Source organism: Euleptes europaea, chromosome 15, assembly GCF_029931775.1.
Source record: "Euleptes europaea isolate rEulEur1 chromosome 15, rEulEur1.hap1, whole genome shotgun sequence".
Lineage (NCBI taxonomy): Eukaryota > Metazoa > Chordata > Lepidosauria > Squamata > Sphaerodactylidae > Euleptes > Euleptes europaea.
In genome coordinates, this window is record NC_079326.1 from 57,018,887 (window position 1) to 57,035,084 (window position 16,198).

Below are 16,198 nucleotides of genomic sequence, written 5' to 3' on the forward strand. Positions count from 1 at the left end.
TTTTAATAAAATCCGCTATTACATGCTTCCCAGGAGCTGGTAATCAACACTAGCTCCGGCGCAGGAAAGGAGAACTGTTTCCATTTGGCAGGTTTTGAACGAGCAAGCCCATATTATAACCGGCCAGGGTCTGAGAACCAGCGTGACGTAGTGGTTAAGAGCGGTGGTTTGGAGCGGTGGACTCTGATCTGGAGAATCGGGTTTGATTCCCCAGTCCTCCACATGAGTGGCGGAGGCTAATCTGGTGAACTGGATTTGATTCCCCACTCCTCCACATGAAGCCAGCTGGGTGACTTTGGGCTAGTCACACTCTCTCAGCCCCACCTACCTCACAGGGTATCTGTTGTGGGGAGGGGAAGGTGATTGTAAGCCGGTTTGATTCTTCCTTAAGTGGTAGAGAAAGTCGGCATACAAAAACCAACTCCTCCTCCTCCTCCTCTTCTTCTTCTCCTTCTCCTCCTCCTCCCAGGAAGGAGCAAACAGGGGCTAATAATGGGCATACTTACAGGACGCTTGCAGCTGTTAAAAAACTCAGCATCAGAGATGGGATCCATCAGATAGGAACGGATCACGTTAGCCCGCAAGCCCTTTGGAGCTTCGTTGGTCATTTTCACGCCGTTCTGGAGCACAGAGACAGGGAAATTGGGGGACGGGTAGCTCGTGAGCCACAACCGGAAATCGGGATGAGTTGCTTCTGGATTGAGCTCCTAGAAGAGATGAAGAGTCCACGTAAGGGGCAGGCACAGGACTTCTGGCTGAAGCTACATTTCTAGCCTATGCCACGCCCCAGAGGGAGTTCGATAAACAGTCAATATGAATTCATGATAAAATGGCCTATATTTCTGCTGAACTTAATTTCCTTCTTAAACTTGTTTTGATTTCAGTACATTTGGAATCGTCCTGTAGAGCCTTAAGAAGGTTACTGCGGAGCTGGAAAAAGTCTGGAAGAGGGCCACCCAAGCTGGTCAGGGAGTTACAGCCCCTTCCCTATGAAGAAAGGCTGAAGGGTCTGGGACTTTTTACTTGGATGGGAGACCACCGAGGAAGTCCAGGGTTGCTACGCAGAGGCAGGCAGGGCCAAACCACCTCTGAACGTCTCTTGCCTGGGAAACCCTACAGAGGTAGGCAATGGCAAACCACCTCTGAACATCTGTTGCCTTGGAAACCCTATGGGGGTTGCCGTAAGTCGGTTGCAACTTGACAGCACATAATTCTTTATATATGTATATAAAGAATTTTTAAAACAAACAATTAAGTCTTTAGTGTCCTTTCTTCCAAAGGGATTGATGCAGGTCGTGCTGCCCCTGGAACTTGTTGCAGATTAGGGAAGTTGGGGAGGGGGTCAAGAGCACTGTCTTCCTGCCAACTGCCCTGAGCATTTCACGAGCAAAACAACAGAAAAGGCAAAAAAACCCTCCAGGCGCTCCAAAAGGAACGTTTAATGTAGCCCAACACAATTTGATCTAAGAAAACCTGCGGGGGGTTGCCCAGAGAAAGAAGCACTGGCTACATTAAACTTGCCTTCTGGGGTATCACTTTGAGGTTTCATGTCAGCTACAGAGCATTACTTGTGTTTTACTCTCTTTTGGGAGGGGCTGCTGCTGTTTGCCTTTTCTGATCATTTCACCCCATTCTCTAAAGATCTGTGTGAGTGGGAGTCTCCTGGGAGGGGCCGTGGCTCAGCGGTAGAGCCTCTGCTTGGCATGCAGAAGGTCCCAGGTTCAATACCCAGCATCTCCAGTTAAAGGGACCAAGCAAGTAGGTGATCTGAAAGACCTCTGCCTGATACCCTGGAGAGCCTTGGAGAGGAGCTGTGGCTCAGTGGTAGAGCCTCTGTTTGGCATGCAGAAGGTCCCAGGTTCTTTAATCCCTGGCATCTCCAGTTAAAGGGACTAGGCAAGTAGGTGATGTGATGTGAAAGACCCCTGCCTGAGACCCTGGAGAGCCGCTGCCGGTCTGAGCAGACAATACTGACTTTGATGGACCAAGGGCCTGATTCAGTATAAGGCAGCTTCATGTATTCATGTGGGTTCTCAGTTCAGGTCTATTTTCAAACATGCAGAATAGGGAAATATGAACAAGTGTCCTTCCTGGCAGAGATGTTAACCAGTGTGGAGGTCTGGCACGACAGCGGTGCTGCCTGTGTTGGGACTCTGTGCGCATTTTGCCAGTCTAGTTAGATGAGCACAGCAGTAGGCGTCGAAAGCGCCGATCAGGCAACCTGCCACTCACAAAAGCTTCTGTCTGGAAGCAACCTCAGGGCACAAAATAAAAAGCGTGCTAAGAGAGAAGGGAGAAGAGCTCCTGTGACATGGACAGCTGTAGAGGGTGACAAATCCCCCAGGCCACCAGAGGGTGTACTGAAGGGATCAGTCAGTCGGCAAGCGTCTCCCAGGGACCAGATGTGCTAAATGGCACCACACAGCATGGTGTAGTAGTTAGGAGCGGTGGACTCTAATCTGGGGAACCGGGTTTGATTCCCCACTCCTCTGCATGAAACCTGCGAGATGACCTTGGGTAGTCACGGTTCTCTCTGAACTCTCTCAGCCTCACTTACCTCACAGAGTGTCTGCTATGGGGAGAGGAAGGGAAGGAGATCGAAAACCAGTTCGAGACTTCTTAAGGGCTGAGAAAATCAGGGTATAAAAACCAACTCTTCTTCTTCGTCTTTCTGCTGGTCACACATCTCTGCTCTGAAGCGCATTCTCTCTCTTTTTGCTACTTCCTTTCCTGCCTTTGAACATTTTGCCCAGGGGGGCAATTCCCCTTTCTCTGGCCACCACAATGGTTCTTACTCTTCTTGCTTTCGAAGCTCGCGTGGTGGTCAAAATAACTCACTGGCACATGCCTACTTTGGAACGACGGCCACGCATTATTATTCCACTGTCCCCTTCCTTGTGGCTGCCTTCACCTTCTCTTTGACCGACCGACCACACTTACAGCCCCATCCCACGCATCTTGCCTTGGAAATAAGTCAAACTTTATTCACTGGGAATTAGGTCAAATGAATGGATACAAGTCTTGGTGGTGGTGGTGGTGGAGGAGGAGGAGGAGGAGGAGTTGGTTTTTATACCCCGCATTTTTCTTCCTTTAAGGAGACTCAAACCGACTTACAATCACCAAACCGGCTTACGATCACCTTCCCTTCTCCTCCCCACAACAGACTTCCTGAGAGGTAGGTGGGTAGGGTTGCCAACCTCCAGGTACTCGCTGGAGATCGCTGGCCCAAAGTCACACGGCAGGCTTCATGCGGAGAAGGAATGGGGAATCGAAGCCGGTCATCCAGATCAGAGTCTGCCGCTCTTAACCACGATGCCACACCGGGCCAGATGTCTTCTGCCTCACATGTAGCCCTTAGCTTCCTATCGGCAACATGAGGGCAGCGGTTTACCTCGCAGACTTTCTCCAGCGTCGGCATCCACGAGGTGGCCAGGTGGCAGTTCTGCAAGACCACCCAGCTGCCCTCCTTCACCGCCTTCTCAATCATGCGCATGGCGATGGGGCCCTGGCCTTGGCCCAGGGACAAGGAGCTGAGCTTGGAGGCGCCGAAGCCCTTTTCAGACAAAACGTTTGGACAGTAAAGGGGGGGATGCAAAAAATTGCCCAAGGTCCACATATTTGTTTATGCTGCCTCTCAAGGAACCTGCCCAAGGCAGCTTACAAAGAAGGAATAATAAAAATAAAAAAGAAGAGGGAGAAGAGTTGGATTTTATATGCTGACTTTCTCTACCACTTAAGGGAGAATCAAACCAGCTTACAATCGCCTTCCCTTCCCCTCCCCACAACAGACATCCTGTGAGGTAGGTGGGGCTGAGAGAGCTCTAAGAGAGCTGTGACTAGCCCAAGGTCACTCAGCTGGCTTTGTGTGGAGGAGTGGGGAAACAAATCCAATTCACCAGATTAGCCTCCACCACTCATGTGGAGGAGTGGGGAATCAAACCCGGTTCTCCAAATCAGAGTCCACTGCTCCAAACCACTGCTCTTAACCACTACACCATGCTGGCTTTATTTAATTAATAAAAAATATTAATTGAAATCCAGCATTAAAAACCCAGCCCAGCATAAAAACAAACAGACCACTGACTAAGCTAAACTGACCAAACGAAAACAGTGTTTAAAAAAACCAAACCCCTTAATTAAAAGCCTGGGCGAGCAGAATTGTTTTGGTCTGGGACCTAAAGGAAAGCAATGTAGGGACCAGGAGAGCCTCAAGGGTACGGGCAATCCGGAAGCAAGGTGCCACTACTGAAAAGTCCCTGTCTCTGGTCGCCACCTGCCTCACCTCCAAAGGCGGGGGGCACAGAGAGTGGGGCTTGGGAGGCAGATCTTCACTGGAGCGTTGAACAATATGAGAGGGGCGGCACAAGAAACGTCTGGTGCAGCCAATTCTGCGCCCACTGAACTAAGTCTCATTGAACGAAGCCATCTCAACTTGTGAAGCAAATGCAGTCATCGAATGTCTTATGCAAAGAATCAAGTTTAATTCCGTTGACAAATGATTCCAAATTGGTGCTCTCAGGATTAACAAGCACAGCAAAGGTTAATGCCATCTTAACAGATTTACACACACGTGTACCTGATCATCAGCAAACTTGAGAAGAGCCGCCATGGGATCCGCCCCAGGAGACAACACAAAAATCAGCGGCGCGCAGCAGTGACTGTCACCAAATGCTTTGGACAAATCGAAAGGAGGCGGCTCGATAAACAAACGCCCCAAGTTCCCGGTGATAAACTCCTGCACCATCGGAATAATCTAGGAAACCGAGAATGAAAAAGGGAGCGGGGCGATTCAATGATCGACAGCCAGAAACACAAACAGGTCAAGTCAGAAGGAGGGAGGGGTCTTGCAAAGAAAGGAGTCTGGATGCAGAGGTACAGCACAAAGCGCCATCCGCTCGATTAGAGCATTGCGCCTCGGCACCCTGACTCCTTTCTTTGCAACACCCTTCCCACCTTGAGAGTGGGATCGAAGGACTCAAGGATCTCCATTGCTAGTTGTGGCTGATGAAGGGAGCTTGGACTCTCGAAAACCTTGTTGGTCCATAAGGAGCTACTGGACTTGACTCTAGCTGCACTAATGGAACAGGTAGCATACGAATGAGTATGAATAATGAGCTGTCTTGGGTCTGAGTTGTTTTTACTCATTTGTAATGGGGGTACGCTGCCAGGGCTAGCCCAATCTCATCAGATCTCAGATGCTAAAACAAGTATTTGGGTGGAAGGCGTCTAAGGAATACCAGGGGTGTGACGTGGAGGCAGGCAATGGAAAACCACCTCTGAACGTCTCTTGCCTGGAAAACCGCACCAGGGGTCGCCATAAGTTAGATGTGACTTGATGGCAAACAAATAATAATAATGCTGCCGGTAACACTGTTCTGTAGGTTTCAAAAAGATGATGCGGCCAGCTGTGAGCTTTGTTGTAGCAGACCTGCAAGGCCAAAGCAAAATTCCCTAAGGCCGGCCTGTTCCAAGATCTTTACGGAAGCCCCATCCAAAAGGATGCATGCACTATGCTGTGTGGCTGTCCAGCCTGAAGGACTTTCTGCTTTCTCTTTCTGATTTGAGTGCCGCTGCCCGGCTAAGTCCCCGGTAGGGTTGCCAACCTCCAGGTACTAGCTGGAGATCGCCCGCTATTACAACTGATCTCCAGCCAATAGAGATCAGTTCACCTGGAGAAAACGGCCGCTTTGGCAATTTGACTCTACGGCATTGAAGACCCTCCTCTCGCCCTCCTCAGGCTCCACCCCCAAAACCTCCTGCCGGTGGTGAAGAGGGACCTGGCAACCCTAAGTCTGACATCTCCCAGTTGCTACTGAGCTCAAACTTGGGGAGTACAAAATCTGCATATGAATTTCCAGCTCAGCAGCAACCTGATGGCTAAGCAAGCCAACCTCCAGGTGGTGGCTGGCGATTTCCTGCTATTACAACTGATCTCCAGCCGATAGGGATCAGTTCCCCTGGTGAAAATGGCCGCTTTGGCAATTCGACTCCATGGCATTAAAGTCCCTCCCCTCCCCAAACCCCTCCCTCCTCAGGCTCCGCCCCAAAAACCTCCCACCGGTTGTGAAGAGGGACCTGGCGACCCCAGCTCCCGGACCTGAGTGGACTTACTTTGTCAGGCCGGAGGCAGCGAATGACGAGCATCCTCTGGAAGTCACCCAGCTTGTCTTGCCAGCCCTCAGGAAAGGCCTCGTGGTGCGGCTCCTGCAAAGACACACACACAGGCATTGTTGTTTCAGCCTTGTGACTCAAGGGCCTCCGCTGAGCACGCTGCGGTTGTCAAGACTAGGGGTTGCCAACTTCGGGTACTAGTTGGAGATCTCCTGCTATTACAACTGATCTTTGGCCGATAGAGATCAGTTCCCCTGGAGAAAATGGCCACTTTGGCCATTGGACTCTAGGGCACTGAAGTCCCTCCCTTCTCCAAACCCCGCCCTCCTCAGGCTCCGCCCCCCCAAATCTCCAGGTAATTCCCAACCCAGATCTGGCAACCCTAGTCAAGAGCCTGCTGGGTGGACCACATTTGGTAAATTGGCTCACATATTAAGTGGCCCATTGGTAGGGTTGCCAACCTCCAGGTACTAGCTGGACAACTCCCACTATTACAACCGATCTCCGGCTGATAGAGATCAGTTCACCTGGAGAAAATGGCCGCTTTGGCAACTGGACTCTAGGGCATTGAAGTCCCTTGTGGGGTCATCTGGTGAAGCTGGAGGGTGCGAGTTTCAAAACAGGGGAAAGGAAGTATTTCTTCACCCAGCGCATAAATTGTGGAACTCCCTGCCCCAGGATGTGGTTATGGCTGCCAACTTGGAAGGCTTTAAAGGGGGAGTGGACATGTTCATGGAGGAGAGGGCTATTCGTGGCTACTAGTCAAAATGGATGCTACTCATGATGCACACCTGTTCTCTCAAGGATCAGAGGAACATGCCTATATTAGTTGCTGTGGAACACGGGCAGGACAATGCTGCTGCAGTTGTCTTGTTTGTGGGCTTCCTGGAGGCACCTAGTTGGCCTCTGTGTGAAGAGACTGCTGGATTTGATGGGCCTTGGTCTGATCCAGCAGGCCTTTTCTCATGTTCATACCTATTCTCTTCAGTATCAGAGGGAGTAACCAGGTTTGCCTGTTACATTAGGTGCTGCGGAGTACAGGCAGAACAATGCTGCTGAAGTTGTCTTGTTTGTGGGCTTGCTAGAGGCACCTGGTTGGCCACTGTATGAACAGACTGCTGGACTTGATGGACTTTGGTCTGATCCAGCATGGCCTTTCTTATGTTCTTATAAATGAAGCAATTAAATAAATAAGAGATGTGAATACATCCGAATGGGAAGATGTGTTGGGAGATGGGAAGGTACAGAATCCAAAGAGTGAAATGATATCTTAATAATCCTAACGGCACTTTCCTGGGAGTAAACCCCACCAAATAACATGGGACTTACTTCCAAGTACACTGTTTAGGATTACCCCAGCTCCTGAGGGAAGGAGCTGACCAGGAATCGGCTGAAGTTGGCTGAAGTCCCACAGATGCCCCAGAATTATTGTAATAATCTACTGAAAATGAAACCAAAATCTGCCAATGTCTATCGCTTTCCCAAATGGACATAACAAATGTTGAGATACGCGATCCTAGCAACCGTGTCGGTAAGCTAGATAAAGGTCAAATTAATGACCAAATGATGACAATATAGATATCTGGAGTGTAGGGGAAAAACCTGTTTAAAAGTCTTGGAAGACTTCCTCTGTGTGCAGCTTCCAATTAAGAAACGACAACGTGATACGGTTTCATTCCAGAGTCATTAACACAAATACTTCTGCTTAATGACTGATCCTGATAGAGAATCTTTAATAGCAAGACAAGTGTCAGGCAGGCAGTTAGATTTCAGTGTCAAATTAAAAACGCGAGACTTTTCACGGGGATAACGCGACATCCTACCAAGCAAATGTTTTCTCGCTGCTCGAAAGTGAAGGGATGGTGAGAAGAACCTGGCGATCTGCGTGAGGATGCTTTGGAAGAATGTCTGGAGATGCAGCAGTAGGAATCCCAGCTGGGATATACCATAAAGAACATGCGTGGGGCCAGCGTTACATTCAATGTCATGGATTTCTGATTTGCTGTGGGGCCCATTCCAAGCGCTGAGGTGAATCCTGGAGGCACTAAATTGCTTGGGACCAGGATACCTGGAAGACCGCCCCCCTCCACCCACATGATCCCCCTCCTTGGTCTACAGATCTGCCGGCTGCACTCCTCGAGCCAATGGGAGGATGTGAAGCTGGCAGGCCCCAGAGTATGGCTACCAGTAGCCAGCCTTCCATCCTTTCGAGGTCGGTAAAATGAGGACCCAGCTTGCTGGGGGTAAATGGAAGATGACTGGGGAAGGCACTGGCAAACCACCCCGCGAACAAAGTCTGCCTAGGAAACGTCAGGATGTGATGTCACCCCATGGATCAGGAATGACCCAGTGCTTGCACAGGGGACCTTTACCTTACCTACCCATTGGGAACTCGTGTAAAATTAGGCTTCAGCTGGTCAGCTGGGGGAAGAGGGCCAGCGGAGGTGGGCCCTGCAATTGGCGCATGCGCATGACCCATGCCACATGCCAACATCACTTCCAGGTCTACCTGGAAGCAATGTGGACGCTCTGGCGATTGCCTCCAGAAATGCTAGAGCGTCCGCGTTGCTTCCAGGCCAACCCGGAAGTGACATCAACGAGTCATGCACGACAATCGCGGCCATGCCCCTGCAAAGCTCCCACCAGTGGCGAGGAGCTATCCGGCAACCCTATGTAAAATGTAATACGTATTTTGGCCCAGAGTCAACTGGCTTAATGCAGAATACTTGAAATACTGTGTACAGTTCTGGTCACCAGACCTAAAAAAGGATATTACAGGGCTTGAGAAGGTGCAGAAAAGAGCAACCAAAATGATTAGGGGACTAGAGCAACTGTCCTGTGGGGAGCGGTTAAGACGCTTAGGGCTGTTTAGCTTGGAAAGAAGGCGGCTGAGGGGAGACATGATAGAGGTCTATAAAATTATACATGGTTTGGAGAGAGTGGACAGGGAGAGGTTTTTCTCCCTCTCCCATAATACTAGAACACAGGGTCATCTGCTAAAACTGGAGGCTGATTCAAAACAGATAAAAGGAAGTATTTTTTCACACAACGCATAGTTAAATTGTGGAACTCCCTGCCCCAGGATGTGGTGATGGCTGCCAGCTTGGAGGGCTTTAAGAGGGGAGTGGACATATTCATGGAGGAGAGGGGTATTCATGGCTGTTAGTTAGAATGGATACTAGTCATGCTGCATACCTATTCTCTCTAGTATCAGAGGAGCATGCCTGTTATTTTGGGTGCGGTGGAACACAGGCAGGATGGTGCTGCTGCACTCGTCTTGTTAGTGGCTTTCTAGAGGCACCTGGTTGGCCACTGTGTGAACAGACTGCTGGACTTGGTGGGCCTTGGTCTGATCCAGCAGGGCCTTTCTTATGTTCTTAATAAAAATTTCCATAGCCTAAAATTAACTTAAAGAACAATGACTCTGCCCTGAGGACAGAAGTGCTGATTACCGCATTTGTGACAAAGAGAAATTAGAGGACCGCACTAGTAACAGGAGATAAAAATAAGGCTGAGGCCAATATTGCAAAATAGGTAAAAATATGTTTTCATTACCCAGAATAGAAATTCCCTACGCGTTTTGCCCAAAAGGCTTCTTCAAGGGAATCTGTAGTTATTCCAGGAGGAGGAAGAGGAAGAATAAGAGTTGGTTTTTATATGCCGACTTTCTCTACCTTTTTAAGGAGAATCAAACTGGCTTACAATCACCTTCCCTTCCCCTCCTCACAACAGACACCCTATGAGGTAGGTGGGGCTGAGAGAGCTCTAACAGAGCTGTAACTTGCCCAAGGTCACCCAGCTGGCTTCATGTGTAGGAGTGGGGAAACAAATCCAGTTCACCAGATTAGCCTCCACCACTCATGTGGAGGAGTGGGGAATCAAACCTGGTTCTCCAGATCAGAGTCCACTGCTCCAAACCACCACTCTTAACCACTACACCACGTTGGCTCTCAAGAGGAACATAAATTCAGTAGCTACTCCATTTGTGAAACATCATGACCACCATGCCAAACTGCCGCTCCAGGCACAATTGCTGGGGGGGGGGGGAGGTTTGCCCACCTCTCAATCCGCTCACCACCTGCTTGTCCCCTCCTCACAGCACTCTCAAAAGACAGAGTCTTTATTTGAATTCATATTAGGGGGCGTGGCTCAGTGGTAGAGCCTCTGCTTGGCATGCAGAAGGCCCCAGGTTCAATCCCCGGCATCTCCAGTTACAGGGACTAAGCAAGTAGGTGATGTGAAAGACCTCTGCCTGAGACCCTGGAGAGCCACTACCGGTCTGAGAAGACAATACTGACTTTGATGGACCAAGGGTCTGATTCAGTATAAGGCAACTTCATGCGTTCAATATTAAGTAATATAGTTTTTCCCCCCCCTTGGAAAATAACAGGTAAAAACTGTATCTTTGGGGTTTTGAGAGTGGGGTTAGGATGAACGAGCTGAAAGGGGACAAGAAAAATCTGGCCACGTACCAGGCTGTCGTAGACGATTTTCCATCCTTCCTTCAAGCGCATGAATTCCTTCCGGATGGATTTGAAGGTTGGCAAATCATCAAGGCGGCAGATTTCATCCCAGGATTTCTGGGGCAGCCACGGGCAGGGGTTGGAATAGGGATTGTCCAGGCCTATCCCTCCCGTGAGCAGGAATTTCCACTCCGACTCCTCAATCTGCAATAAAACCAAACAATAGAAACTTTGGAGTGTGAGCGAACAGCAACGTTAGAACGACCCAATGCGTTCAGTAAGACCAGTCCCACCACCATCTCAAGCGATGGAGGTGCCGGGCATTCACCCGTGGGGACTGTTTAGCTGGGAAAGAAAACGGTTAAGGGGAGACGTGATAGAGGTCTATAAAATTATGCATGGTATGGAGAGAGTGGAAGGTCCGACCGTATGGGGTACTGACCATTTTGTCATGTGTCAAGAGGTTTACGTTCAGGCAGAAGGAGAAGAGCAGCTTGTCCTTTTCAAAGAGCGAGCGACAGATATTTACATAGAGGGAGTAAGTGAAGTGATCCTTGAGTATCTTCAGTCTGTGTTAAAAGAAAACGGAGGAAGAGCCAAATTAATCTCACTGTGCCGCTTGCCACTTAATAAACAAAATTAGAAACCACTTACATTTCAGTTGTTCTGGTCAATTTACTCACAAACAATCAAAGATACTCATTAACTGCGAGCACCAACTTGGGGGCAGACAAATGGAAAACGTTTCAGTGGAACTGGAGATGATGATAATTTTTTGCAGGAATAATCAGGGAATCAGAACACACAGCAAAATACAGCTTTGGATCAGCAGAAGGTCCCAGGTTCAATCCCCGGCGTCTCCAGTTAAAAGGACTAGGCAAGTAGGTGATGTGAAAGTCCCCTGCCTGAGTCCCTGGAGAGCCGCTGCCAGTCAGAGTAGACAATACTGACTTTGAGGGACCAAGGATCTGGTTCAGTAGAAGGCAGCTTCATGTGTTTGTGTGTACTGTTTTGTTTCTATATTTATTAGAGGATTTATGTGCCACCTCTCCCCATTAAAAATGTCTGAAGTAATTGGCAGCATACAAGCGAAGTAGAAAAGAAGCTAAAAATAACAAATCCAAATAAAGACAGTCCAGTCACGGATACGAAACTGTTCAGTCTGGCAATCGAAAGCCAAGAGTACAACAGTATAAAAAACAATATAAATTCAAGGAAGTACCGTCACTGAGGTTGCCAACCTCCAGGTGGGGCCTGGAGATCTCCTGCTATTACAACTGCTCTCCAGATGACAGAGATCAGTTCCCCTGGAGAAAACAGCTGCTCTGGAGGGTGGACACTATGGCATCATAACCTGCTGAGATCCCTCCCCTCTCCAAATATCACCTTCCCCAGGCTTCACCCCCCAAATCCCCAGGTATTTCCCCACCCAGAGCTGGCCACCCTAATCATCATGGAAAGAAGCAGCACGCAGTCCATAAAATCTATATTAAGAGAAGCAACCCTGGGAAATCTTGATTAAAAGCCTGTGTAGACAAAACTGCCCAGGCAAAATGTTTTTACCAAGCGTCTAAAGGCCAACATGGCAGGCCCCGAGGTACAATTCCAGGGGAAAGGCGTGCCAAGGTGAGGTCATGCCAGACACACCGCTGACAAAGACCTGTCTCTAATTGGCACCCATCTCACACATATTGCCCCCACCTCCAGGCCCCGGGCACCAGGGATGAAGTTCCCAGCACAGAAACTGCAGTACACGATTGATTTTGCAGACTCAGGAAGGATCCCGCGTGGTATGGTGGTTAAGAGTGGCGGACTCTAATCTGGAGAACCGGGTTTGACTCCCCACTCTTCCACCTGAGCGGCAGACTCTAATCTGGAGGAGCAGGTTTGATTCCTCACTCCTCCACGTGAATAAGAGTTGGTTTTTATACCCCACTTTTCTCTACTTTTAAGAAGTCTCAACCCAACTTAAAATCACCTTCCCTTCCTCTCCCCTCAACAGGCACCTTGTGCGGTAGGTGGGGCTGAGAGAGTTCAGAGAGAACGGTGACTGGCCCAAGGTCACCCAGCAGGCTGTGTGTGGAGGAGTGGGGAATCAAACCCGGTTCTCCAGATTAGAGCCTGCCACTCATGGGGAGGAGTGGGGAATCAAACCCGGTTCTCCAGATTAGAGCCTGCCACTCATGGGGAGGAGTGGGGAATCAAACCCGGTTCTCTAGAATCCACCGCTCTTAACCACTGCACCATGTTGGTGAGATGAAAACATGATTGCCTGAAAGTTTATTATACTTCTAACACTGGACGCACATGAATCCCTTCCACGTCTTTGAAATGGAACCAGAAAGGCTTCCCCGAGAGCTACAGATTGCCCTGTATCTCCCTCCCATAAACATCAGCCCGAGCACAGCTGGTCCACCGAAGACACCACCCAGGTAAACACAGCAGGAGATCTCTAAATTCCTGGTAAATACGAGAAGGCGCCGCAGAGAGGGGGGAAACTGTGAACTTAAACCCCCGAGAGCTCGTTTATTATTTATCATGCTCGGGCGATAAATGAGTCTCGCGAAAGAATCTGACACTGAACTCAATCTCCACAGCACATTATTTTTTAAATGAGTTTCTAGTGAAGTCAACTTAAAAAGCTGGGTCCAATTAACTGAAGAGACCGAAATTAGTCAGGCTAGCCTTTGCCTAATTCTCCTTGTGGCGTACGGCCTGTTTTGACATTTATCCTTTACGTTTAATTTAATCGAAAAGCTACTCGGGAGGCAATCCGGCCTCAAAAGTTATGAGTTTCCCAATTACTTCTGAGTACTTGTTACACGCCATAATTCGTTCATTTTTGATGAGAGTCTGTTCTCGCACGGTTCTTCAAGGGCTAATCTCTCCATTGTTTCATTGCACTGAATATGCCACACACACACACGGTTCGTATCACAAAAGGTGTGTCTGCAGCAGCTGTTTATCCCATAATACCGAACTCAGTCTGCGCTTCATCCTTTCTTGCTGGCCCACTTTACAGGGCTGTTATTTAGGTCTGTTAGAAAGACTGCTGTAATAATGCTGTAATAATGTAATAATGCGAAGCGTTTTGAATACAGAAAACGGCGTTAAAATTATCCTAAGAGTGGTGATGATTCATTAACCTCACTGAGGGGGAATCTTGACTTGAGGGCCATAGTTGGCGGCAGAAAAGTCAGAGCCTCATTAAAGAAGCACTAACTTCCCCACCATATAACTTGCAATCTTAGGGTACCCATTTTGGGAAGGATGCCCCTTACACTTCAAAGCATCCTCATGAGTATGCATGCCATCCTCGTGCCCGAAACGGAAAATCCGTGAGTCTATTCACAAAGGGTTGGGGTCCTGTGGATCTGTTCTGCTCATGGCAGCATCTTCTCTGGAGCGAGACACCTTCACCGGACTCAAGCGGCTCTTTGCATCAGGGGAAGGCACTGCCGGGGGGCTACCAGCCCCGATTATTCACTGCCGCTCAGTAGAGCAGCAGGGGGGAGAACGAGGGAGAAACAGGCATTGTTCCCATCCGTTCGGGCGTGCCCTCAGCACATCAGCGTAACGATCTGGGATTCCTCCCAAACTCTTTGGTTTTACCATAGCGTTTGTTGGGAGGGGAGGTCCCAGAATGTCGTCTGACATGATGGCATTTCTGGGGTGGTGCCAGTACTGACATCGTGATGTCAGGATGATGCCTCTTTGCCCTCCTAAATCTCCTACGTTTAGCAGAATGATTGCATGAGATCCATTCCAGGTAACACTGTCTTTTCTTCCTTACTCTCAGATATTTCTCATATATACTTTAGGGCAGGGGTCCCCAACACTGAGATGCCCACTGAAACCTTTCCCGGTGCCTGCCAAGTGTTTTCAGTAAGTGGGGGTAGGGCCAGGTGGGTCTTTTGCCCAGCAAGGCTTCTGATTGGACACTGAGACTTGACTTGCTGTGCAGGTTTTTGAAAAATGTTGCTTCAGAGCAGCTGCCACCACAGTTCAAGGATGTGTGACAGAAGATCAGCTGCAGCAGCCATTGTACAGCTGGCTCCTCCTCCTGCGGCCGCCATTTTGTGGCTCTGCCCACCACACTGGGTCAGAATTCCAAACGTGCCCACAAGGTTGAAAAAGGCTGGGGACGCAACCACCCCTCTCTACAGGGAAAAGAAGAGGAAAGGAAAGGAAAGGAAAGGAAAGGAAAGGAAAGCAAAGGAAGGAAGGAGGGAAGGAAAAGGAAGGAAGGAGGGAAGGAAAAGGAAGGAAGGAAGGAAGGAAGGAAAAGGAAGGAAGGAAAAGAAAGGAAAGAAAGGAAGGAAAAGAAAGAGAAAGAAAGAAAGAAAGAAAGAAAGAAAGGAAGAAAGGAAGAAAGGAAGGAAGGAAGGAAGGAAGAAAGGAAGAAAGGAAGAAAGGAAGAAAGGAAGAAAGGAAGAAAGGAAGAAAGAAAGAAAGAAAGAAAGAAAGAAAGAAAGAAAGAAAGAAAGAAAGAAAGAAAGAAAGAAAGAAAGAAAGAAAGATTTTATATGCCAATGTGGTGAGAGCCAGCATGGTATAGTGGTTAAGAGCGGTGATTTGGAGCAGTGGACTCTGAACTGGAGAACCAGGTTTGATTCTTCTTTAAGTGGTAGAGAAAGTCGGCATATAAAAACCAACTCTTCTTCTTCCACTTAAGGGAGAATCAAATCGGCTTACAATCACCTCCCCTTCCCCTCCCCACAACAGACACCCTGTGAGGTAATTGGGGCTGAGAGAACTGTGACTGGCCCAAGGTCACCCAGCTGGCTTCACGTGGAGGAGTGGGGAAACCAACCCAGTTCACCAGATTAGCGTCCGCCGCTCATGCGGAGGAGTAGGGAATCAAACCCGGTTCTCCAGATCAGAGACTACAGCTCCAAACTACCACTCTTAACCACTATACCACGCTGGCTCTCTACCCCACACTGGCTTTATGAAGAATTTTTGAACCAACCACTGCAGAGGACTTCTGTCAAAAGGGTTTATTTATGAAGATGGCTTGATGTGTACCACTGAGTGTCAGCAGCAGAGACGTATATCTTTCAAAAAGCCACCCTTTCCCGCTTCCAGTGCCACAGAGAGAAAAAGGGCCCTTCCTTTGGTCCACCGAAAACGCAGAGACGATTCCTTCAGAGTGCCACCATGGAGAAGGAAGCGGAGCCGGCATCAAGGGAGGGCATGGCTGATCTCACGCAGATGTCTGAAGGTTCACCCCTCAGACTCCGGCACTGGAAGGTTTATTGAATTTATTCGGTCCTTCCTTTCTGGCTAACGTCTGAGCCTGCGATTTACTCCGGTCCGAAGGACTTCCTTGTATTTAATCCCCTGACAGTTTTTCCGCAGGAATCAAAAACGACACCCGACTTGTGGGCATCGCATTAAAATCTCAGTTCTCATAACTCAAGCTCTCTCCCTCTCTCCCTGCCTCTCGCCGGGCATGATTTAATATTTTGATTAATGTTTCCAAACACCAGCCTAATGGGAAAACAGTACCCTGCCTTTTCCCAAACAGTATGAAATCACACGAAATTAAGCATTTTCTGAGTCTCTACAATGTCAATGGGAAAGTTAAGAACATGTTTGTATCTTACAACTTTATGTGTACT

General features: G+C 48.8%; 1 protein-coding gene across 1 annotated transcript in view; it reads right to left on the reverse strand.

The window, feature by feature from the left end:
• Nucleotides 1–16,198, reverse strand: part of DNAH7 (dynein axonemal heavy chain 7) — a 132,973-nt gene that overhangs the window by 13,530 nt on the left and 103,245 nt on the right. Inside the window, exons 51-56 of the mRNA XM_056861236.1 lie at nt 11,017–11,143; nt 10,584–10,778; nt 6,112–6,204; nt 4,577–4,753; nt 3,392–3,553; nt 507–707 (exon numbers count right to left, since the gene is read on the reverse strand). Of these exons, the coding sequence (XP_056717214.1) occupies nt 507–707; nt 3,392–3,553; nt 4,577–4,753; nt 6,112–6,204; nt 10,584–10,778; nt 11,017–11,143 (955 nt within the window). The remainder of the gene's footprint in view (nt 1–506; nt 708–3,391; nt 3,554–4,576; nt 4,754–6,111; nt 6,205–10,583; nt 10,779–11,016; nt 11,144–16,198) is intronic.